Source organism: Polypterus senegalus, chromosome 12 (genome assembly GCF_016835505.1).
Source record: "Polypterus senegalus isolate Bchr_013 chromosome 12, ASM1683550v1, whole genome shotgun sequence".
Classification (NCBI taxonomy): Eukaryota; Metazoa; Chordata; class Cladistia; order Polypteriformes; family Polypteridae; genus Polypterus; species Polypterus senegalus.
The window spans coordinates 79,712,062-79,734,275 of NC_053165.1; the positions used below are offsets into that span (position 1 = coordinate 79,712,062).

The 22,214-nt window shown below is 45.6% G+C and overlaps 1 protein-coding gene across 1 annotated transcript; it reads left to right on the forward strand.

The window, feature by feature from the left end:
• Positions 1 to 3,657: 3,657 nt before the first annotated feature.
• LOC120541163 (nuclear factor interleukin-3-regulated protein-like) lies at positions 3,658 to 15,924 on the forward strand. Its single transcript, XM_039772535.1, has 3 exons — positions 3,658 to 3,824; positions 10,160 to 10,295; positions 12,333 to 15,924. The coding sequence occupies exon 3, from the start codon at positions 12,408 to 12,410 to the stop codon at positions 13,653 to 13,655; it is 1,248 nt and encodes a 415-aa protein (XP_039628469.1). The 5' UTR covers positions 3,658 to 3,824; positions 10,160 to 10,295; positions 12,333 to 12,407; the 3' UTR covers positions 13,656 to 15,924.
• Positions 15,925 to 22,214: the final 6,290 nt, after the last annotated feature.

A 22,214-nucleotide genomic window follows, 5' to 3' on the forward strand; every position in this document is an offset into this window, starting at 1 on the left:
ATGCTGGTATGTCCATTCTTTTCTTGGCAGCCATGTCACATGGCTACATGCATGCAAAGGATACAAATCCCAATAATGTGCCAGAGGATGCCTGCACCTTCAGATCTTTGGTTGTTTAGGACTTTCTGCCATGCTCAGTGTGAATATGCAATTGCCATGAAAATGTTTAGCTGAACTGTACATTGTGTGAGAACACGTTGCCCAGGTTCTATACCTGTCGGCAGTGCTGCATTCCTACCCAGTGATGCCATGCCCTCAGGTGGCATATCTCGTCGTGTTAGCTACAGAGCATGACTGCATCGACACTTCTCGTGAGAATGACCGGAAGCTAAAATGAATATCTATCTATCTATCTATCTATCTATCTATCTATCTATCTATCTATCTATCTATCTATCTATCTATCTATCTATCTATCTATCTATCTATCTATCTATCTCATTTTGTGATCCTGCCAACTATACTAAAATGGATATCTATCTATCTATCTATCTATCTATCTATCTATCTATCTATCTATCTATCTATCTATCTATCTATCTATCTATCTATCTATCTAATCCTTCCTACTGCGCCAAATACTAACTATGTATCTATCCTGCCAACTATACCAAAATGAATATCTATCTATCTATCTATCTATCTATCTATCTATCTATCTATCTATCTATCTATCTATCTATCTATCTAGTTTTGTGATCCTGTCGACTATACTAAAATCTAAAATGAATATCTATCTATCTAATTTTATGATCCTGCCCACTATACTAAAATGGATATCTATCTATTTATCTAATTTTGTGATCCTGACGACAATACTAAAATGCATATCTATCTATCTATCTATCTATCTATCTATCTATCTATCTATCTATCTATCTATCTATCTATCTATCTATCTATCTATCTATCTATCTATCTATCTATCTATCTATCTATCTATCTATCTATCTAATTTTCTGATCCTGTCGACTATGCTAAAATGGATATCTATCTAATCCTGCCTACTACAACAAATACTATGTATCTATCTATCCTGCCAACTATACCAAAATGAATATAATATAATCTATCTATCTATCTAATTTTGTGATCCTGTCGACTATACTAAAATCTAAAATGGATATCCATCTATCTATTATACATCATCTTTACTGAATTACTATGCAGTCACAGTGGTGCCCCCTCCACCCCCTCCACCCCCCACCACCACCACATAGCCCTACTGTATCTTTCTTGCCCACACTGTCATCTTTGATCTTACAGGAATCCCCCTCTATCTCTGACATTTTCCAGGTTTCTTTTTGTGAATTTTTTTTTTCAGAAAAATAGGAGTAAGTAGGAATGTGGAGGTTTCATGATGAGATCCGTTACACTCACTAAACCTAAACTTTGTACCAACCAATCAATACAGAAACACCGGGCCTGACTCTAAAAGTGCCACCCGATTTAAATGCCCAGTGTGACTTTGTTGTTTGACCCATGAACTGCACTGGCAGATAACCGTTTGGCACATCTGTTTGCTCTGCTGTGCCCATTACACAATAATAGCAATCAATGTAGTAAAAAAAAAAAAGTGAAAAACAAAGGTGACGTGCATTTTGTTTGCAGGACCTTAAAGAGAGCTGTGATATTTAGATGTTTCTCTTTGTAAATCAGTTACCAGACAGACAAATGAAAACAACAAGCAATAAAGGAATAGGCAGAAGCAGACTGTCAGAAGTAAAGTTGCCAGGGTGGTTCTTCAGAGTAATGAAAGTACGGAACCATTTTTAGATCTCTAAAGAACCGTTCACATGAACCTTCTAGAAAGAACCTTTATTTATTTTGATGCATAAAAAGTTATTTAAATAACCATGAATGGATGATAACGGATTTCTGCCATTCCAATAGGTTCTGGATTTTAGAAGAACTCTTGCTGCATAAAAATCACTCAGACTAAGTTCAGGTTTTTCTTGAGATGTTTTAATCCTGCCGACTACGCATACAAATTTTCTGCTTTGTCCACATTTGAAAAATCTTTACAAAGCCTAAAGAACCAAAGAGCCCATCACAGAATGAGCTGGTTCTTTGTGAAGTAATGACTCGTCCCAGTAGACTGGCGTTGTAGAGCTGGGATTTTTCAGAGTGGGCTGGAATCCAAGTCTGCTCAGTGGTTTGTTCTCTCCGTGTCATTTTTATTTTAATTCTTAACGTGTAGAAAAGCTTCAAGATCTAAACGCCTTTCTTCTTCTGTCGATAGCCTGAATTTTGCAGGAAGTGAAACGTCATTTGTTTCTTGAAATTTTTGGAAAACGAAATTCTGTTTTGTATGAACTGTCGCGCTTATCGCTGCTTTTGTCACTGAAGAGATCACTAAACAATTGGAATTCAACCTTTGCACTCTCTGTAAGATCAATTACAAGTGGAAAAGATTTCTCCAGGCCATGATACCCCAGCAAGTTCAGCTTGCGAGCAGAAAGTAAGATGTTGAAAGAATTGTCTAAGGAACCCAAAAATCCATTATGCGACCCCCCAGATAGATCTTACCACGGTTGGTGTCAAAGTATGTGAGTCTACCATACAGAAAGAGGCTTCACAAATGAGATCTTTAGTTGAGGTGTCCAAGGAGGAAACGAGAAAGAACATTGTGGCAAGACTAAAGTGTCCCCATGGGCAACGGCCAGGACCTCTGGAACAGACAAGGCAAAGACGGAGCTATTTGGCCACAAAACAAGAAGACGTGTTTGGTGAAAACCAAAGACAGCATCTGACCAGAAGAACTCGATAGCAACTGTCCAGCACGGCGGTGTCAATGTCCTGGTTTAGGGCAGCTTTGCTGCATCAGCTCATCATCCGGGAATCCACTAGAAATGATTCAAGTCACCAGAAGGTGTTTTGAGGATACTGTGAGACCACCTGTCAGAAGATTGAAGGTTCACCAGAAATGGATCATGACAGTGACCCTAAACATACCAGTAATCTATAGCTGAAAAGAAAGCAATGGAGGTTTCTGGAATGCCCAAGTTAAACCCTGGATCAGCTGTGAGGGGATTCAAAATGGGCTTGGCACGGAAAAGACCCTTCAGACATCACACAGCTGCATGGAGAGGTGAAGAAACCTATCGATGTCAAAGCCTGGTAAACAGTAGGAAATGGCAACTTGAGGGGACAATGACAGCCATTAGAGTCAAAGGGGCACCAGTGTGACATGGAAATGGCATTTTTGTTCATTTTTTTGTTGAGTAAATTATTACAAAGTCAAATTTTGATTGTTTTTGTTTCAGTTATATTACATTTGTCTGACACTGTTGAAATGAAGATCAAATCTTGAAATGTCCACATATTCCGGGGGTGTCTTTACTTTTTCACACGCCTGTAATTAATAAAGAAAAGGCCGCAAGCGACGGGATTTCGCTCTTTATAGTCGGGCAAGGCGCAGGTAAGACATCTTAAACACTCAGCCAACTTTCTTTACACCTTTCATGCCCTGCTGGTTTCAGTTCAAGTTCAGCTCTTATTCTGCGACCCCTCATGACCAGACAATGGCCGAAAACCTGAGGTGCCCAGCCGGCAGTTGAAGGGTGCACCGCGCTGGGTGTTGGTTCTCATCCGAGTCTGTAAAGAGGCGGGTCGGCTGGGCGGTGTTAGCGGGGCCGTGTGAAGGGGTGGCGGAGGAGCGGAGAGAAGGGAGGAGGGGGCTTGCAGTTGGGGTCGTACGAGGTGAAGCCAGGCCCTTGAATGAACTCATCTGGCGAGGAGACAAATACGGCTGTCCGCTGCGGGAGAGGGGCACAGGCGATCGCGGCGCGCTGGGAGAAGGAGCGCACAAGACGGAGCGGCAGGTAGGACTCGGGACGGAATAGGAGGACTGGGGCGGAAAAACAAGCAGTGGTGGGGGGGTTCCGGCCAAGAAAAAGGGGCAAAGTCCAACGAGTCGCTTTGTGTAGTTAGTTGTACTGAAGAAGAACTTCAATGATCTAATAATAGTGAAGAGTGAGCGCAATCTTAGAACTTTGCACAATCGCGCGCTATTATATAAATATCTGGAGAAGCAGACGGCCTCTGTGTGTGCGTGCACGCGCGTGTGTGTCTGTGTGCGCGCACGTTTATCAGATCTGCCCCAAACCGTCGTTATATAACCTTTGTAATTTCACAAGTTGTGGATTTGCGCTGTTGCAGAATAAACAGCGGATGCGCCAAGAGATCGGTGGTCCGAGCCAAACTGGGGGGCTAGTGTGTCCGTTTAATGAGGAGGAAAACCGGCGGGCAGACAGCGCCCTCTCATTGGCACAGCGCGTTAAAGTGCTGGCAGATAAGCGGGCCACTTCTTAATGTGTACGACCTATGGATAACTGTAAGGTGCTTAATTATAATACCCCGAGCAGCATTCCCTTCCATGACTTGTTTCAAGATAGGAACACGACTGGGGCGTTTAATACACAGCAGACTGGGTCGTCTTTAGGACATTTTCCAGTGCCTTTGTATAGTGACTGCCAAGGGGCGCAGCAGGCAGAATTTTTGGAGTTAAATGACCTCCAATAGTGTTTAAGTAACTATTAAGTGTAAACATAGAAGGATTGAACCCGTATTGACACCTAAATTGTTAATTTAACACTATTAATATTAATTATTACTTGGCTGATGCCTTTATCTACTTACAACATCTGAAACATTATTGATTCAGTTCCTTTTCCAAACTATTGCACAGGCAGGTGAAGTGACTTGCTCAGGGTCACACTGTGTCAGTACACTCCTACAAATGGAGGTGCCACAGTTGTCCTTTAGAGAGATGTGTTTCTCAGCCACTGGGTCATGGCCTGCTGCCGATGGGTCACAAGTTACTTTTGTTTCTAATGGAAATGTTGGGCACTACAGAGGGCATCACTCAGATGATTCTGCTTGATCAACCAAGGGGCAACACAAAGCAAAAACACTTAAATGAGAGAATGTGGATGGTGACACCAAATAATCTGAGGGACACTGCCTCTGTCTATCTAATTTTGTGATCCTACTGACTATACTTAAATTAATATCTATCTATCTATCTATCTATCTATCTATCTATCTATCTATCTATCTATCTATCTATCTATCTATCTATCTATCTATCTAATATAGCGCCTTTCATGTCTATCTATCTATCTATCTATATATCTATCTATCATATAGTGCCTTTCATCTATCTATCTATCTATCTATCTATCTATCTATCTATCTATCTATCTATCTATCTATCTGCTTGATTCCATAATAGACTCAATAAATAACCATGAATAGATGATAACATATTTTTAAAATCCTTATGGCTTCCTGATTTTAGCAGGACTCTCACCACCTTCAGTCACAGGCCCAGTTCAGGTTTTCTTCATCTCTCTTATCCAGCCAGGTAGCCCAGACACTAAAAATTTCATATCCTGCCCAAAGGAGAAAGAATCCCAGAATTTTCAAAAGTGGCTGCGGGATTTGAAGCCACAGCCTTAGGGTTTGAGGCCCAAAGCTTAACCAGCACGCCACGCGCTAACAAGTCTGCTACGTGGAAATCAGTCCTGGATGGGACGCCATTTGATCTCATAAGAACAAACACTCAGAATGTTCTTAGAGTCTAAACTTGGTTGTGCATTTAGACTGGAGCAGCAAAGTATAAAAGGATGATGGTTTACATATATAGTAATAATGAAAATATGACACACATATTGTTTGAATAATCTATATATATAATTCACTAGGGCGGCACGGTGGCGCAGTGGTAGCGCTGCTGCCTCGCAGTTAGGAGACCCGGGTTCGCTTCCCGGGTCCTCCCTGCGTGGAGTTTGCATGTTCTCCCCGTGTCTGCGTGGGTTTCCTCCGGGCACTCCGGTTTCCTCCCACAATCCAAAGACATGCAGGTTAGGTGGATTGGCGATTCTAAATTGGCCCTAGTGTGTGCTTGGTGTGTGGGTGTGTTTGTGTGTGTCCTGCGGTGGGTTGGCACCCTGCCCAGGATTGGTTCCTGCCTTGTGCCCTGTGTTGGCTGGGATTGGCTCCAGCAGACCCCCGTGACCCTGTATTCGGATTCAGCGGGTTAGAAAATGGATGGATGGATAATTCACTAAGGGCATGCAAGACAGTGAGTGCAAGCAAGACAGAGCCCCGCCCACCAACTCTAAGACCATGGGATACACTCGACAGAGCCCCACCCACCAACTCTAACCCTCCTACTGCCTCATGGGATACGCATGACAGAGCCACACACGCCAACTGTAACCGTCCTCCTGAGTCCAGCGTCGCTCTCGAGGCACACAACAACTCACCAAACACAGCCTCAGTCACTTTCGTCTGTACAAAAGTCCACATGCACCTCTGAGCCACGTTGACTTTTACAGACAGAGACACCACCTGCAATCCACCCCCCCCACCCCCCACCCCCGGTCCAAGGCTTATGGACCCTCATCTTCCTCCAGGTCAGCTATCTGACCTGCATGTACAACTGCAGGAAAATTCCATGTGGTACCTTAAGACCCCAGTCCCCCCACCCTGCTATACTGAGTGTTAAATAAACTCTAAGCAAATTCAAAGTGGGACCCCCCCAACACACATGTTAAATAACTGTATTATCAGAGAGAGGGGATGAGCCCCTAATAAATGATGAAGCACAACACCCCTGGCCTGAAGGTATTAGAAAGACAAGCGGGTGGACTCAGGGCAGACTGGGACCCCCGACAAAGGCTTGAGCTGGCGGTGTCGCGCTCGGTAAATATTGTGACGTGCATTTAAAGATTCTGATTCAGCAAACTCCAAGTCCCATGATGCCCTGAGGGAATCCGGGACTACCACTGTAACCCATTGGAAGGGCTGCTAGCAAGCGGGACGGGGGAGGCAGTGTCCTCCTGAAGCTGCCTTTCTTCCATCTTTTTACTTCATGAGCATCCCTGATTGGTAAGGATGCCAGCCATGCCTTACAATACAAACAAATTAACTAATTAATTAATTAAATAAATAAATAAATCTAGAATTTAAAGACTTGTATGTGTCAGGATGTCGGTTTGGCTGGTTGGCTGATTGACTTTTTTGGAAGTGTCTGGTGGTCTTTCTGACATGCTGCCCCCCACAGGGTCCCCCTCATGGTCTGTTCCTTCACCTCTTTTGTATCCTCTTCCAGTGGCTGACTGACATTTTTGGGGTCCTGAAGCTTGAACTCTTATTGAGGCCCCTTCACCCCCCTCATATATTTAGAATGAAACATTCTTAATTCGAATGTTTTTTCATTTATGGCCAACATGAAACTTTAATAACCTTTTAATTTTTAATTTGAATTATTATTTTGTATTAAATCACAGCAGTATTAATAATATTATTTTTTAAAAGCCCTTCTCATACAGTAGATACCCAATAATTTTTAGGCAATGTTGACTAAAGTCACTTCTGGGGCCCCTCTGGGGTTAGGGGGGTCCTGCACCTTAAGCTTCATGAGTTTCATGGCATGTCCTCTACGATAATGGCTGTCACAGTGAGTTTGGGGACACGTTCATTTTAGAACGTGCCGATGTCAGAGGTCCACCTAACATGCAAGTCTTTGGACTTTTGGAAGAAGGTGGAATCCCTGGAGGTGGGCACAGGGAGAACTTGCAAGATCAGTGCAGGGGGGGCTTGAACCCCACCTCCTTACTGAAAGGCAGCAATGTCACCTCTGAATCACCATATTTGGTGACAATCAAAACTCAAAACTGACTTATAGAGGCCATCAGCCATAAAGGGACAGCAGCGCGTCCCCCCGTGACGTCACTCGTACATTACATCTTAAATGGCGTCTCTCTTTACAAGTCGCTTTAAAATCAGAAGCAGGCTGAGGGTTCATAAACCTTTTATCATTTATTATGGAGGCTGTTAAATAAGTTTACGTTCATTCTGGACCCTGCATTTGGAAAGCACTTCAGGGAAACCAAAGATGTTTTCTCGATGGCATCGCGCTGACGCTTTGTCTGTCATCTTTGAAGATTTAAGGGGCATGCAGGTAATGTCATGGATGTGCTAATTTTGCGTACAGCGAAAAGTAAGTCGGAGGTGACAATCCAGGACACGAGCTCGGCTGTCCCTTGCGATCATAAACAAAGCCACAAATAGCGCCCGCCCCATCCCTGCTACTTCAAAGTAATCCACCTGATGCCAAGTGACGACTGCGGCTTTCGACGTGTTAGTCTTTCTAATCGCCCAGGACCGACGGCTTAAGACCCAAAATGTCAGCTCCAATAACCACCCCCTGTTTAACCTTTGGTAAAGATTGTGCCGCTTAAAGCCACTGAGACCTCGTGTCACTTATAGCTCGGGGACAGTCTAGTTACGCAATAAACGAAGAGTTGTGTGTGTGGGGATAAACAGTTCTGCATCACCCCAGACTCAGATGTCTTTTGGAACCACCAGGAGTTAATGTAAGAATTAACAAAGCATAAAGAGTTCATCTCCGCCATTTATTAGACAAACGACAACAGTGATGTTTAAACAAGCACATCGGAAAATCGCCGAGCTCGTGAAGTCGGCGTGATGTTAGACGTGGGCAAGCAGAGAAATGGGCAACGATAAACCAGAAAAGAGAATATCCGACCGGTCAGGCATTTTGTTCTTTTTTTATTCTGAGAAGCTCCTCCACTAGCTATAAATAAATACATAAATAAATAAACAAATAAATAAATAAATAAATAAAAAAGACATTGCATTTATATGCATTATAGCGCTTTTTAAGTCTCGCAAAACGCTTTGCATAAAGAGGGCGGAGCCACCTCAACCACGAGAGGCGCGACACTAAAATAAACTACCAAGTAGTGCGGTGGACAGTAAGACTTTAGGGACTTTCACAATTCGACTTGATGTGGAGTGGAGAGGACTGGCGAGCTTTGTTGGGCTGAATGGCCTGTTCTCGTCTAGACTGTTCTAATGTTCTAAGCAACATTAATTAGTAAGGTTCATCCATTATCCTATGGAAAGATGAAGGCTGCTACTTGTCAAAAGGGTGCCCTGTTCCATTGCAATTTCAGAGATGGCACACGTGGCAAAAGGCAAATACTGGCACACAACGGCACTGATCCTCGCGCCCAGGCCAGTTCGGAGTTAACAAACCGGCGTGAGCTGCGCGCGTGTTGAATGTCTGGAGAAAATGAGGTGCCGGAGAAAACTGACAGGTGGCCGCAAGGAGGCCATGCTGACCACTCAAGAGACCCATGATGACCTAAACAAGTACGGGGTGTGGAAAAGTCAATCTTTTCAAAACCAGATTTAAAATAATAAGATTCAAATATACGAGATAAATACAGATGACAACCATTATATAATGAAAATCTAAGGATGGAAGGCACTATATAATAAAAAGAAGTTAAAGGCACCATATAACAGAGAGGAATGAAAGGCACTATATAATAATTAGAGAAACGTAAACAGCACTATATGATAAATATATGAAAAAGATGATTGAAAAGTTAGATGAAAGTGAAAGGCACTACACGATAGACAGATAGATTTTAAAGGCACTATATAATAGATACATACATAAGCAGAACACTATATAAAACATAGGAATTAAACGTTTTGGGAGCTGCTTCCTTAATTAATCTCCTTAATGCATGCTTTCATGATAAAAGACGTCCGTTTCTTAATCTTAACATGAGGAACAAAATCTCTTTTAATAAGATTGTTAGAAATGTAACTGAATTATTGGTCAGTTGCACTCCTTTCCCAGCGTCCTCCCAATCTTCTGTGGAATCTGCAACAAAATTTGACTTCTAATTCAAATTGGCGCAATCAAGAGTGTGAAGTAACGCATGCTGTAATTCATAGACGTACACCAGATGGCGCTGTTGGGAAGTGTTTACACTGTTTTGTTAACTTCATTCTTTCATTAGATTGTGCTCAAGAAATCGGCGCACCATTAAGCAGATAGATAGATAGATAGATAGATAGATAGATAGATAGATAGATAGATAGATAGATAGATAGATAGATAGAAATGAAATTAAATGCACTATAATAATAGATAGATAGACAGATAGATAGATAGAAATGAAATGCACTATAATAGATAGATAGATAGATAGATAGATAGATAGATAGATAGATAGATAGATAGATAGCAAGTTGGTGGTGGGCCCTTGCTGCTTTCCAATGCCTCTTTTCAGCTTTCTCTTTGTTTCTTGCTTTGTGTGAATTGCAGATGAACACCACAACTCACATTCCTTGTGGTGGGTGAATAAATGAGGAAGCCGAAGTTGGCCTTCTTCCCCCGAGATGCCCTCAAGATGGCTTCAGTCTGAGGTGGCACTGATCCTGCGTGTCTGCTAAGGAACACGGTCAGTTGTTTTTGCCCCCTTAACCTTTGTCTCTTGCTTATTATTGTACTTTATTCCATTTTAAATGTCTGTGCTGGATAAACACACGGACTGTTCCATGTTCACCGGGTTGTGCAGCCTTTGCATTTCCTAATTTGTTTGTCTTTTTGACACTCAGTGTGTGATCCAACTTGCTTGAACATCTCAGCCATGATTTATGACAAGTGACAAGTGAGTAAATGCAGTTCAATTGTGCCCACCAGACATTTGGTGAGTTCAGTTTGCAGGGTGTTGCAGAAGTGCAATGGTAGCCAACTGGACTGCACAAGTCACAGATCTCTGGAGTGAAAGGTAACTGTGGAAGATTCCAGAAGCACATGACACGACCATCAAAGATGATCCCTGATTAGTCCTGACATTATGGTTTGTGGTGAAGCTGACGAGGTCTTCTTCCATTACCAAAAGGACGAGAGGCAGATCAGGACAGTAGAGAGTGTTACTCCCTGACAAGAGGGACGTCTTCAGCAGGACCAAGGCCACCACTGCCTTAGCAGCACCAAGACTAGAATGAGATGGCCGAACAACAACAAGAACAACAAATCCAGACTTACACATAGGAATGCACTGGGGTCCTGGACTTTTACATTCACATTTATTTGCTTAGTAGACACTTTTATCCAAAGCAACTTACAAAAGAAGGTCATCATAACGGAGTAGATGTCAGTCTGGTGGACTCTTTGGGAACGGGTGTGACAGGACAAGGTGACAAATTGATTGTCACAAGTGAAGAACTCAGAACAAAATACCAGCAAGTTACAATTCCTTGGTTAGAAGAACCCATCAAAGCCACCATCAATTAGATAGAAACTCAGAAGAAGACGAGGGTCTTCAAACACTTCTTCAGGGAGTCAGATGTCTGAAAGGACGTGGGCCGTTCGGTCCCCCAGCTATCTTGAAATACGTTTGTATTGAAATCTGACGCCATGCAGACCTGAGTGGTCAAGAAGGAGCACAGCACCTCATGAGTGTCTCCATGTACACATAGGTGCTGACCCATGGACCACCCTGCAGGCTGATGTCAAGCACTTGCTGCTTCAAGGAGACAAATGTGGTGAACTGATATGAGGAGGGATGTGTGCCCACCTTGGCTGGCTGAACACGAGACGTGCCACTGTATTTTAAGTCACCTGTGGTGGCTCGGTGGCACATGCCACTTCTCAGACGTGACAGGATGAAAGCCTGGACCAGGAGCTGATGCCACAGGAACCCAAAGTTGTGATGTGTGCCTACCTTGGCTGGCTAAACACCACATGTGCCACTGCATTTTGAGTCACCTGTGGTGGCTTGGTGACATATGCCAGTTCTCACATGTGACAAGACCAAAGTCTGCCCAGACCAGGAGTTGTGCTCCATACTCTGTCAAATGTGGTCCGATCTTGCGCATGTTTCATGGAGTGAATTGGCAAGACCGAGAGACCCCCGAAACACGATGAGTGAAGGACCACTCCAAGTTCACATGCTGACTTAGCAGTGACAAGCCCAGCTGAACAGAGATAGGGTGCCCAATGGACAGAAGAGCTGGCATGACAAGGAGCTCTGTCTTTGCCACATTGAGCTGGCATTGGTGGTCCTTTTTCCAGGTTGCCACTTCAGTGTGACAGGCAGAGGGGTCATACTGGATACTGTGTGGTCCTCTGGAGGGGAGTGACAGGTATCATCAGCGAGAGACCACTGGCCTGACCGACAGCGACCATCGAGGATGTGCATAGGAAGAAGAGGAGAGGGCCCAGCACCCACCCTTGGGGGACCCCCATGCTTGCCAGGTGCACACTTGACGTCTCTTTTAACTAGGACCAGAAATAGGAGTCAAACTGAGGAACACAGGGGTGGGTTTGGGGACTTTGGGGCAAAGCACTCCTGTCTCTTGGTGACTTTTCTTCTTCACATATTCAAATGTAAAGTAATTGCAGTCACATTTTTGCTATCTTCTTGACGTAATCCTTTTATAACGCGGGAATGTTTGCCAGCGACTTACCATTTTCCCTTTCCTGCCACTAGATGGAGCACATGAGGCGCTAACAGAACCCAACCTGCCGATTGGACGTTTGGAATCCAGCAGCTGGCCATCCAGAAATGAGTGGACCGACAGCGGGCAGTGCCATCCCTCACCCAGCCTCCGAATTCCTGCAGGAGGTCTTTCCCCCACTTCACATACCCACTGCGGACCTCCAGAGCAGGTCGCTGACCTTTACGGAGGAAGCCGCGTCCATCCTGACCACCAACGGTCTCCTGGCCCACTCTCTGCTCGGATCTGCGCCCGCCAAGCATAAAGGAGTCAACGGCTTGCGAAGGAAAAGGGAATTCATACCGGATGACAAAAAGGACGATGGCTACTGGGATAAGAGGAAGAAAAACAATGAAGCGGCCAAGCGCTCCCGTGAAAAACGACGGGTCAGCGACATGGTCTTGGAGAACAGGGTCCTCGCCCTCCTGGAGGAGAATGCCCGGCTCAGAACTGAGCTGCTGGCACTCAAATTCCGGTTTGGACTTGTCAAGGATCCTTCTGAAGTGGCCGTCCTTTCCTTGTCATGCCCAGTGAGCGGCCCCCAGCAGGGTTCTCCCAAATACCACCCTGGACCAGCAGGTCACTCCAGCTCTTTTCCTTATATGGCGCAGCCTCCTTGTCCAGCCGAGGGACGTTCCCATATCCATCCTCAGGGATTTGCAGGTCGACCGTTGAGTGACAACCGTGAAACTCCTAACCTTTCAGAAGACTCAGGGTTTTCCACACCAGGGGGCTCGCGCGTCGGTAGTCCGCTGTTCTTTGATGACCGCCTCAGCGAACATGGCCGATACTCTCCTCCGGGCTTTGAGGGGCAACTGTGTGCCAGGATTAGTGACCTAGAGACAGAGTCCCTTGAAACCGCAGGAGAAGGGCATTGTCCCAGCGAAGTTGTGCCAACGGCCAGGCTTGAGCCTGGGGATGGCATCAAGAGCCTCCCCCACAAGCTAAGGTTTAAGGCAGCAGGAGGCCCGGAGTGCGTGGAGCCAATCCCAGAATCCTTCATGCCACAAGGGAAGACCCTGGCAACAACCGTGTGCAGGGGGCCAACTGAAGAACAGACATATGCTTGTGTTCAGCAGAGGGGTCCCTTGGATCGTAGGGGCATGCAGACCAGGTATCATGGACAAGGCATAGGATCCAAAGGACAAATGTCAGCTGACTCTGGGTACTGTGCCCGGCACCGGGCGCCTTTGGGGAATGAGGCTGGCAGCCCCTCTGAGAGCTCCACGCTCAAATCCCAACTGGCCTTCTTGTCAGAGGAGGTTGCCCAGCTGAAGAGGCTCTTCTCTCATCACCTTCTTCCAAAAGCCCTCTGAGCCCAGGAGATGATCACGCTGGCTTCACTTCTGGGCAACTGACCTCTTATTTTGGGATGGGCATTGAACAAGCGGCCATGGCTTCATTAACAAGAGTCCATGGAGAAGCCACCCGACACTGGGCACCACCAGGTGGAGGAGACAGAATACGGCAACTTTCAAAGTCAAAAAAAAAAAGGTGAGGGCGTTGAAATCCACTTCACGGTGGTCATTCTGCTCCATCCAGCCCCCGTTACACACGGAGCGTTTTAATGACAGGCGCTGGCTTTGAAGCTGTGCTCTGCGGAGAATAGTGGTCTTCTCGGAGGGTCCATCCATTTTGTCTTTTATCTTTTTATGTATAAATGGCTTGGCTTGGAGGGGGTCCTCGCTGGGTGGGGTGGTCTGCCAGAACCCTCCTGTGTTCAGTAATCCTCTCTGTGCTTAGCCGTTTATGATAAAGCTTTACCTTAATAATCGCTAGTCATACAACTGTGCTGTGCGGCCCTGCAAATGTGGCGTGTGGTGTTACTGTCTTGTGGCACATTACGGGGTGAACGGTGAAAAATAAAGAAATAACCTCATTACTAAAGTGCTAAATTATTAAATAAATCAACACGTACCTCATAGCATACCTTCGTTACATTCTAACAGAGAGTGGAGGATTACTGAATGCAGGAGGGTTGAACGACAGACCCCGCCCACACGTGAACACGCCCACACCAGACCCCGCCCCATCCTTCAGCGAAGGCTACTTCAAACAGCCTGCATGTGTAACTGAGGGTGGACGGCTTGTGCTCTGGTAGGTTTAGTGCAGACGGTCATCGACGCGCAGCTCGATGTCACAACTGAGACAGCAGCCATGTGCATCATGGCGCACTTTTCTGTCACTTGCACCTGAGAGGGTAGAATGTCAGTGTCTGATCCACACCTTGTGACATCTTTCTTGCCCTTCACACACATTTTGCCTTTCTGTCACACACTCTCAGCACCTCCTGCTCCAGTTTCACTACCCGTGGTTCAGTTTCGGTTTATTGTTAAACTGCCCCTTACAGCTTTTCTTCATTTCCCATCATGTTTTTCTTTGTTGGCTCCGCCCCACTCATGAATATTAATTGGTTACCTTTAAGTGGCAGAAAGCCTAGAGATATTCCTGCCGTTTTGCAGCGTGGAGTTATTTCATCCACTAGATGGCAGCAGAATTCCGTCCTGACTGTCATTCAGTGCTTATCCCCATAAAGCACGTCATTCCACGTTTCCCTCCCCCCCCCCGAGCCTGACTCGGGTTTAATTGTCATTACATAAAATTCTGAGCCCAAGCCACCTCCAGGGGTACTTTGGGACTCAATTGCGCCCTCTCTGGTGTGATATGTGTTGTTCTTCAGGGGAATCACTTTTATGCCACGTCTTCGGACCGCCTCACGTCACCAGCTTATGTACACATGGAATTTTATTTTTAATAAGGGGGACTTCATTTGATTTGTGGGCACATGTCTAATGTTTAAACACAAGGGCTCAATGTCACAGCCATTCTTTTTTTCTCATGGTGACGCCTTAGACACTCACACTCACTCACTACAGGTGTGTCTCCCCTCAGAGTGACTTGTCCTACTATTAGTTGTGCAAAGAGCCCTCTGATAGCTCTGGACAGAATGTTAAAAAAGCAACAAATAAATAAATAAATAGCCCACCTGAATGTTTATTTGTCCATTGGCATCTGAAATATTGAAATTATTAAGTAGAGACAAAAGCCCCGTGACAGATTACCAGGCGATCAAAGGGACAGTGCGGCCATGAAGACAACACCAGAGAGAGAAAAAGTCACCTGATAGTGGCAGGGCCAGGTGACAGTATAATAATGTCTTAAGGATCAGTCTGCCCCCAAGCCCCATGGTGACAGCAGGTGAACCCAAAGGGGGCGTCCCACAGTCACCTGGCCCTTGTAAATTCATGCCATGGACAAGGGTGGCCACCAGAGGGCACTCTATGAAGAGCTTTGAGTTATTGGCAGGGCGTTATAATACTCTGATCTACTGGTGGGCTCATGTCAGAGACTTTGAGGAGGTGAGGAGGCTGAAGGGAGACGCTGGAGGAATCCAGAAGAGCCAAAGTGACACAAGGGACACAAGTGGGGACAAGCATGTGGCAGGAGTGTTGGCCATCCTTCATTTAATTTCAGAGAGGTAGCTACAACTTGCTATAATGCTGCTTGTAATTTTGACTTTGTGTAACTCCCTTTGATCATCCCTCCCATGATTCTGATTTATTAAAACCCTTATTTTTGATAAAATTGATGCACATTTTGCTTTTTTGCTGCCATTTAGAGATGCCCAATGCCCCACAGGCTACAATACCAAGGAAGAGCTTCCTATCAAATCTTAATGGAACTTGTGTTGTGTACACCAGTAGGCAGGATTTTGTGAGCATCGTGTCACATTTTTAAATATACCTGGTATTCCTGCAGCAACGGTGGCACGAATGTTCAATTGTGATCACAGAACTAAATCTGAGGAAAACAAAAATATTTAAAGAAAGAGTCGTGGAACATTGACTACAGAAAGAAAACCTGGGGAATTAAGACTGAAAACACACAAAAGAGGGGATGAAGAAGAAGAAGAAGAAGAAATGGCCATTTAAATGAAAAGCCACATGATTTTAGGACCAGTCAGAGCTGCCGAAAAAAGAACAAGGAGGGAGCAGGAATATTATAACAGTGTTTAATATCCTGGAATGTGCGCGGTTCAACACCGTCATTAAACAGACGGCCCTGTTTATGAAGTTAACCAGCAGGGACAGACAAACGACTGACGTCCTATCGGCAAAAATGAGTGGTGACAAGCTGGAGAGAAAGTGTGCCACGTCCAGGGGGCAGCCAGTCCTCCCGTCAACAACGTGCCACATCTGCAGAGTGTGGGATACAGCAGAAGCTGTTGGGCAGTGTTTCAAATTCAGTTTTACAAAATGTTTCTCATGGAGAAGAGAAGGTAAGAGCAGCCGGGAGGCTGAGGGCGAGAATCACTAAGGAGCCAAACTCAAGAGACCTGCCAGTCACATGAAATGAGTTCACTTCAAACAGCGCCATCTGGTGTGCTTCAGTGAATTACACTAAGAGGGATCCCCCCAAAAGTCTCCAGCTGTGCAAATAAATCTGTGACTGTTTCACCAGTGATAGATAGATAGATAGATAAATAGATAGTGAAAGGCACTATATGAATGATAGATAGATAGATAGATAGATAGATAGATAGATAGATAGATAGATAGATAGATTTTGCTCTATAAGGGTTGGCACCAAGATGGCACTATATAAGGCACTCTATATGATAACATAAAATTTTCAAGCCCTTTAGTCCAGTTCAGGGTCCTGCCACACAGGTGTCTATCCTGGCATCGTCTGGTTCACAGCAGCACTCAGCCATGGTCAGCATGAAACTCCATGTGATTGCCCCTCATGCCCACACTCTAACTGTGCCAGTTTTAAACTGCCAGTCCTTCTTTGCGAGTGTTTGTGGAGGGAGAACTGATTTAGTACACACTGTGACTGGACATGGTGCCTGAGTCCTGGGCGGTTTGTTGATTCTGATCGTTGCACTTCTAAGTTTTATTGCCTTTCACCTTTTCCAACTATGCAATATAAAAAAAAATTAAAAGTGTTCTAAGAAAACATACAAACAGACAACCGAGCAGAGAATAGATATAAGTGTATCAAAGAATCAGTGTTGGAAAATAAATCAGTGTAATATGAATGAATGACTCGAAATTAAAAGCACAATATGTCATTTTCTAACCCACTTAATCCAGTCCAGGGTCACTCGATGGTGCCCACTCTAGCTGGCACAGGGCACAACGCAGAAACAAACCTTGGACAGGACTTGAGCCCATCACAGTGTGAGGACACACACACACACACACACATACACCAATTCACCCAACCTGCATGTCTTTGGAGTGTTTGAGGAAGCCCACGCAGCCAAGGGGAGAACACGCAAACTCCACACAGGGAGGGCCCGGATGTGAACCCCAGTCCCCTCATTGTGAGTCAGCAGTGCTATCGTTATTACACAATGCAATTTTGAAATTAAAATATTGTTTTTCTGTTTGATCATTTTATTATAATGACTTATTTATTTGTTTGCTTTTTTAAACCATGAATAATGTTCGGTAGAAAATCAAGATGGTGAAGGTGGAGTATTGCTGTTTGTTAGCTTTCTGCTTTCTAATTTTTAGGATTAAATGCTACCATTACTTAAACATTTTCTATAGTGATGGTGGTGTTAAAAAATGCATAAATTATGAATCCATCCAATTAAGTTGAATGCGAGGTCCTGCTGGGGTCCACTCTGTCATTTTTAATAATTTTATTTCCTCGGACCGCCTTGGGCTAAAACTCTCGACTTCGGACGAAAGCGGGCAGCGTGAAGGCTTAGGCTGCCAAAATGTGCAGTACCTAAATTATACCACAGGAGTGCAGTAGAGTTCACTAAACGCCACCCATCTTAATTGAGCCTTTGAGTGGCGGACAAAGCCAACAAACAGATAATTAAGATCAGTCAGTGATTATCCAACCTGCTATATCCTAACACAGGATCATGGGGGTCTGCTGGAGCCAATCCCAGCCAACACAGGGCACACGAAACAGCAAGAAGGGTGCCACCCCACTGCAGGACACACACACACAAAGCACACACTAGGGACAATTTAGAATCACCAATGCACCTGACCTGCATGTCTTTGGACTGTGGGATGAAACCCACACAGACATGGAGAGAACATGCAAACTCCACACAAGGAGGATCTGGGAAGCAAACCCAGGTCTCCTTACTGCAAAGCAGCAGCACTACCACTGTGCCACCCTTATTAAGATCAATAGATACTTTTATTTAATTGTTTTTAACAATTATTGCTTACCTTTTGCACCATCTCACCCTGACTTTCAGATGCCCCCCAAATGTGCTACGCTGTTTATTGCCCATCTCTCTCTTACATATACCATTGAAACTGTTCACACTGCCTTTTGATCACTTGCGTTATGAGAGGTGCTCTATAAAGTAACACACTCGAGCACTGGGAATGGTGCATGTATATTTTTTGCCACATTCCCACAAATGATTAAAAAATAAATGGTGAATGGACTAACAGGTGGCAGGCAGTGTGCCCAGATCTTCTACCTGGCACTTCCATGCTGTTTGGCCCAGTCCCTCACTGCTTCTCCCCGTGCCACGGTGTTCATTTCTCCCACAATCCTCCAATTCAGCTGGCCATTCAAAATGATGTGTGAGGCTGGCCTGAGTCCTGCTGTACACCCACTGCGGACCCTTAACTCAGATTGAGCGAATTCTTTGGTGCCAACATCGAATGGATCATACTGGCTCTGTGTTGGCCACCGGGGAGTAAATGCCAAGACTGGTTTGGATGCATACCCCATGCCCCTGGTACAAGGAGCCCAGGTGTTCAGCCCACTTGACCTACACAGGAGGTACTGGCAGGTGATGATGGAAGAGGACAGGAAGAGGAAGACCACTGGAAGTCCACCTGAAGGGTTAGACCACTTTAAGTTAATGCCCTTTTTGCATGAAAAAGGCAGGGGGTCACATTCTAGCACTTCATGGAACAGCTCTGAAGAGAACTATGGGGGGGGTTGGAGAATATGTCTTCTTAATATGGAGGACATCATCACAGAACAAAATCTGAAAAACCAGGACCCCATCATCCTGAAAATAATGCAAACTCCTCCAGAGCCCAATCACAGTCTTTGGGACCTGTGGTCTGGTCTGGTCTGGTGGAGGGGTGGGAGTGAACCAGCACTAAGATGTCAGCTGTCCTCCTCCACCTGACCTGATGGCTCCTGGGGTGGCTCAGCTGGTCCCACAAGTTCATCCCAGCTTTGTGGTCATGGACTGCCAGCTCTCAGGATGCTCTGGACCATCTTGAGGAGACTTTTGCAGGAGAGGGTGGTGCTAGAAGTCGACGAGCGAATGTACGATTGGCTAACAGCTCACGAGTGGTCTTCCTGCCCTTCTCATACTCATCTACTCCATCCTTCTTCTATTTGTCCCACCCTTCGAACTTGCTGTTGACCTAAGATAGCATCTGAACTTGGACTGATGCCTACAAGACCCCTCCCCCCCCAGCAGACCACCTAAACAAATGCATATCAAATACAGTGCATCCATGTTTCCTTGGAGTGGATTAGCAGGATGAACTCACTCCTGTCCAAGCCCCCCAAAATGCCACCCTTGACATTTGGGACAATCGTAGTTGCCACCTGAGGCCGTGCACCAGGCAGATGACGTTCTCCATGCCTGACTCACATAAACACACTAGTGGGATGAGGTTCTCCTTACAGACTTGCCAGACACTGCAGCCCCCTCAACATGACAATGATGTCCTGGTGAATCCTGGGCCCACATGTTTGGAGCTTTTAGGGTGTTGGAGCTAAAAGCTGCTCCTCCATAAGTACTTGATGCTGAAGAGTCTGTGTCCACCATTGTCCTGCTCATCTTCTTGGACCCTTTGACTGCTCTGTAGGTGGGCATCGAGGATCTGAACCTGATAGCCCAATGTGGTGATCTGAAAAAAGGGACGACGTGTGCCCTCCTCAGCTGGTTGAACCCCAGAAGTGCAGCCTCATTATGAATCATCAGCAGGTGCCTGGTGACACTTGATGGCGCTCCTGAGACTTGGAGTGGTCCGAACCTGGACCAGGAGCTTTGGTCTGATCTTATGGAGACCGAGAGAAGGCAAGGGCCACTGGCCATCGACCTCCACCTGACCTTTAACCTTAATGAGCTGAGCTGAATGGAAACAGGCGAGCTGGGATAGCAGGGTGCCAGGTGGAACTGCAGATGGTGTGCCTTCATCAGGGTGCCAGGTGGAACTGCAGATGGTGTGCCTTCATCAGGGCTGCGACATCAGTGAGGCATGTGGAGATAATACCGAGTGGTCTTCTGGGGGGAACGGTGCGACTACAGTGTGGCTGTGCATCGTCAGCATGGCACTGACATGAGAGACCATGGGCATGGATGACAGGGTCTAGTAAGAAGGTGCAGAGGAAGAAGAGGAGATCCTTGGGAGTACCACCCAAGCTTTCCTGGTGCACCCTTGACATCTACATGGTAGGATCTGCCCAAGAGGTATGAATCAAACCACCTGAGGGCATTTCTGTGTCATAGCCAGAGAGGGTGGCAAGGAAGGTCTGGTGGTTGGGCATATCGAAGGCAGAGGGGTAAATGTAATAGGACAAGGACTGTTGATATGTTGGTAGCTCTTGCCAGCCATAAGGAGTCAACACTGGCAAGTCTCAGGGGAATGAGGGGCAAGGAGTCTGTTTGTACCGTTAGTAACCACCAAAACAAAGAAACGAGTATGGCGCCATCTTGGTCAAACTCTTTAAGAGGGTGCTCACTGTCCAAAAGGTGCGATATGAAAATATTTGGCATCTCTGAGCTGAGAACTTGGCACATTGCTCCATGGGGCACAGAACTAAGTAGATGTGATGGATATATGCCATGTTCCCGATCTTGGTGAAACCCAACACATTAACTGCTGTGAGGTTAACCGATGGATGCCCGATTTCAGGCTGCCACCATAGCTCATAGCCCACCTGGTGACTAAACTGTGAGGCTAGTCCTCCTATAGTCTGGTATCTGGGTGGTGGGCACACGTCATCGCAGAAGACAAACATAGATGGAGACAGAAGGGCCCTGCAGAGAGCGCTGTGCAGGGGGCACCATATTGGGCACCCATTTGTTCTGCTCGTCAGCTTTGCTTGTGCCAGCTTTAGCTGCATATCATTTGCAGATACTTGGCTACCAGCTGTTATCAATTTCCTACATGTCACGTCTGCAGTTATGTCAGACATATTTTATTTGCAAACTGTTATAAATATTAACAAGGCGAGTGACGTCTGTGAAGAAGCAGAATGGAAAGGCGACGTTAGTGTCGGGTCTGAAAACCGCAGACGGGGACAACGACAGCGACGGGAGTGCAACAAACTCAAGAAGAGCCTTAGGGTGCACCCTGGAGGCAGCAGAGCATGGAAATGATGACGGTGAGAATAATGGCAGGCGGTGGTCATAGAGCTGAGGAGCAGGGACCTTAAACACGAGTTGTGACCCCACTACTACCACACCCTGAATCTCCCCGGGAGGCTCCCACTTGTTAATGTCGTCACGTATAGTGAGCTCTAAGCAATAATTGTTAACCACAGTTAAATAAAAGAATCAGTTGGAGTTTATTGATCTTACTTCCAGTTTATTGATCTTACGTATCTGATTGTTGGCTTCGTCCCTCACTGAAAGGCTCATTTAAGATGGTGGCGTTTACTGAGCTCTACTGCCCTCCTGTGGTCAAATTGTGTTATTGCATCTGTTAACTGCCGAAGTGTTCACGCCTCGTCCGAACGCTGGAGTTTTAGAGCAAAGTGGACCCCAGCAGGACCTCGTGTTCGACTGAATTGGGTGCATTCCTTATTTATTTATTTATTTATTTATTTTCACCAGCATAGCCATAGAAACAATTGAAATAATCAGTGACACTGAGCTCATCATTGTAGTCAGTCTCTCCGGGTGGCTGACACTC

Excerpts from the sequence above, each read along its gene's own strand:
- LOC120541163 (XM_039772535.1), top strand. The coding sequence starts at position 12,408 with ATGAGTGGACCGACAGCGGGCAGTGCCATCCCTCACCCAGCCTCCGAA.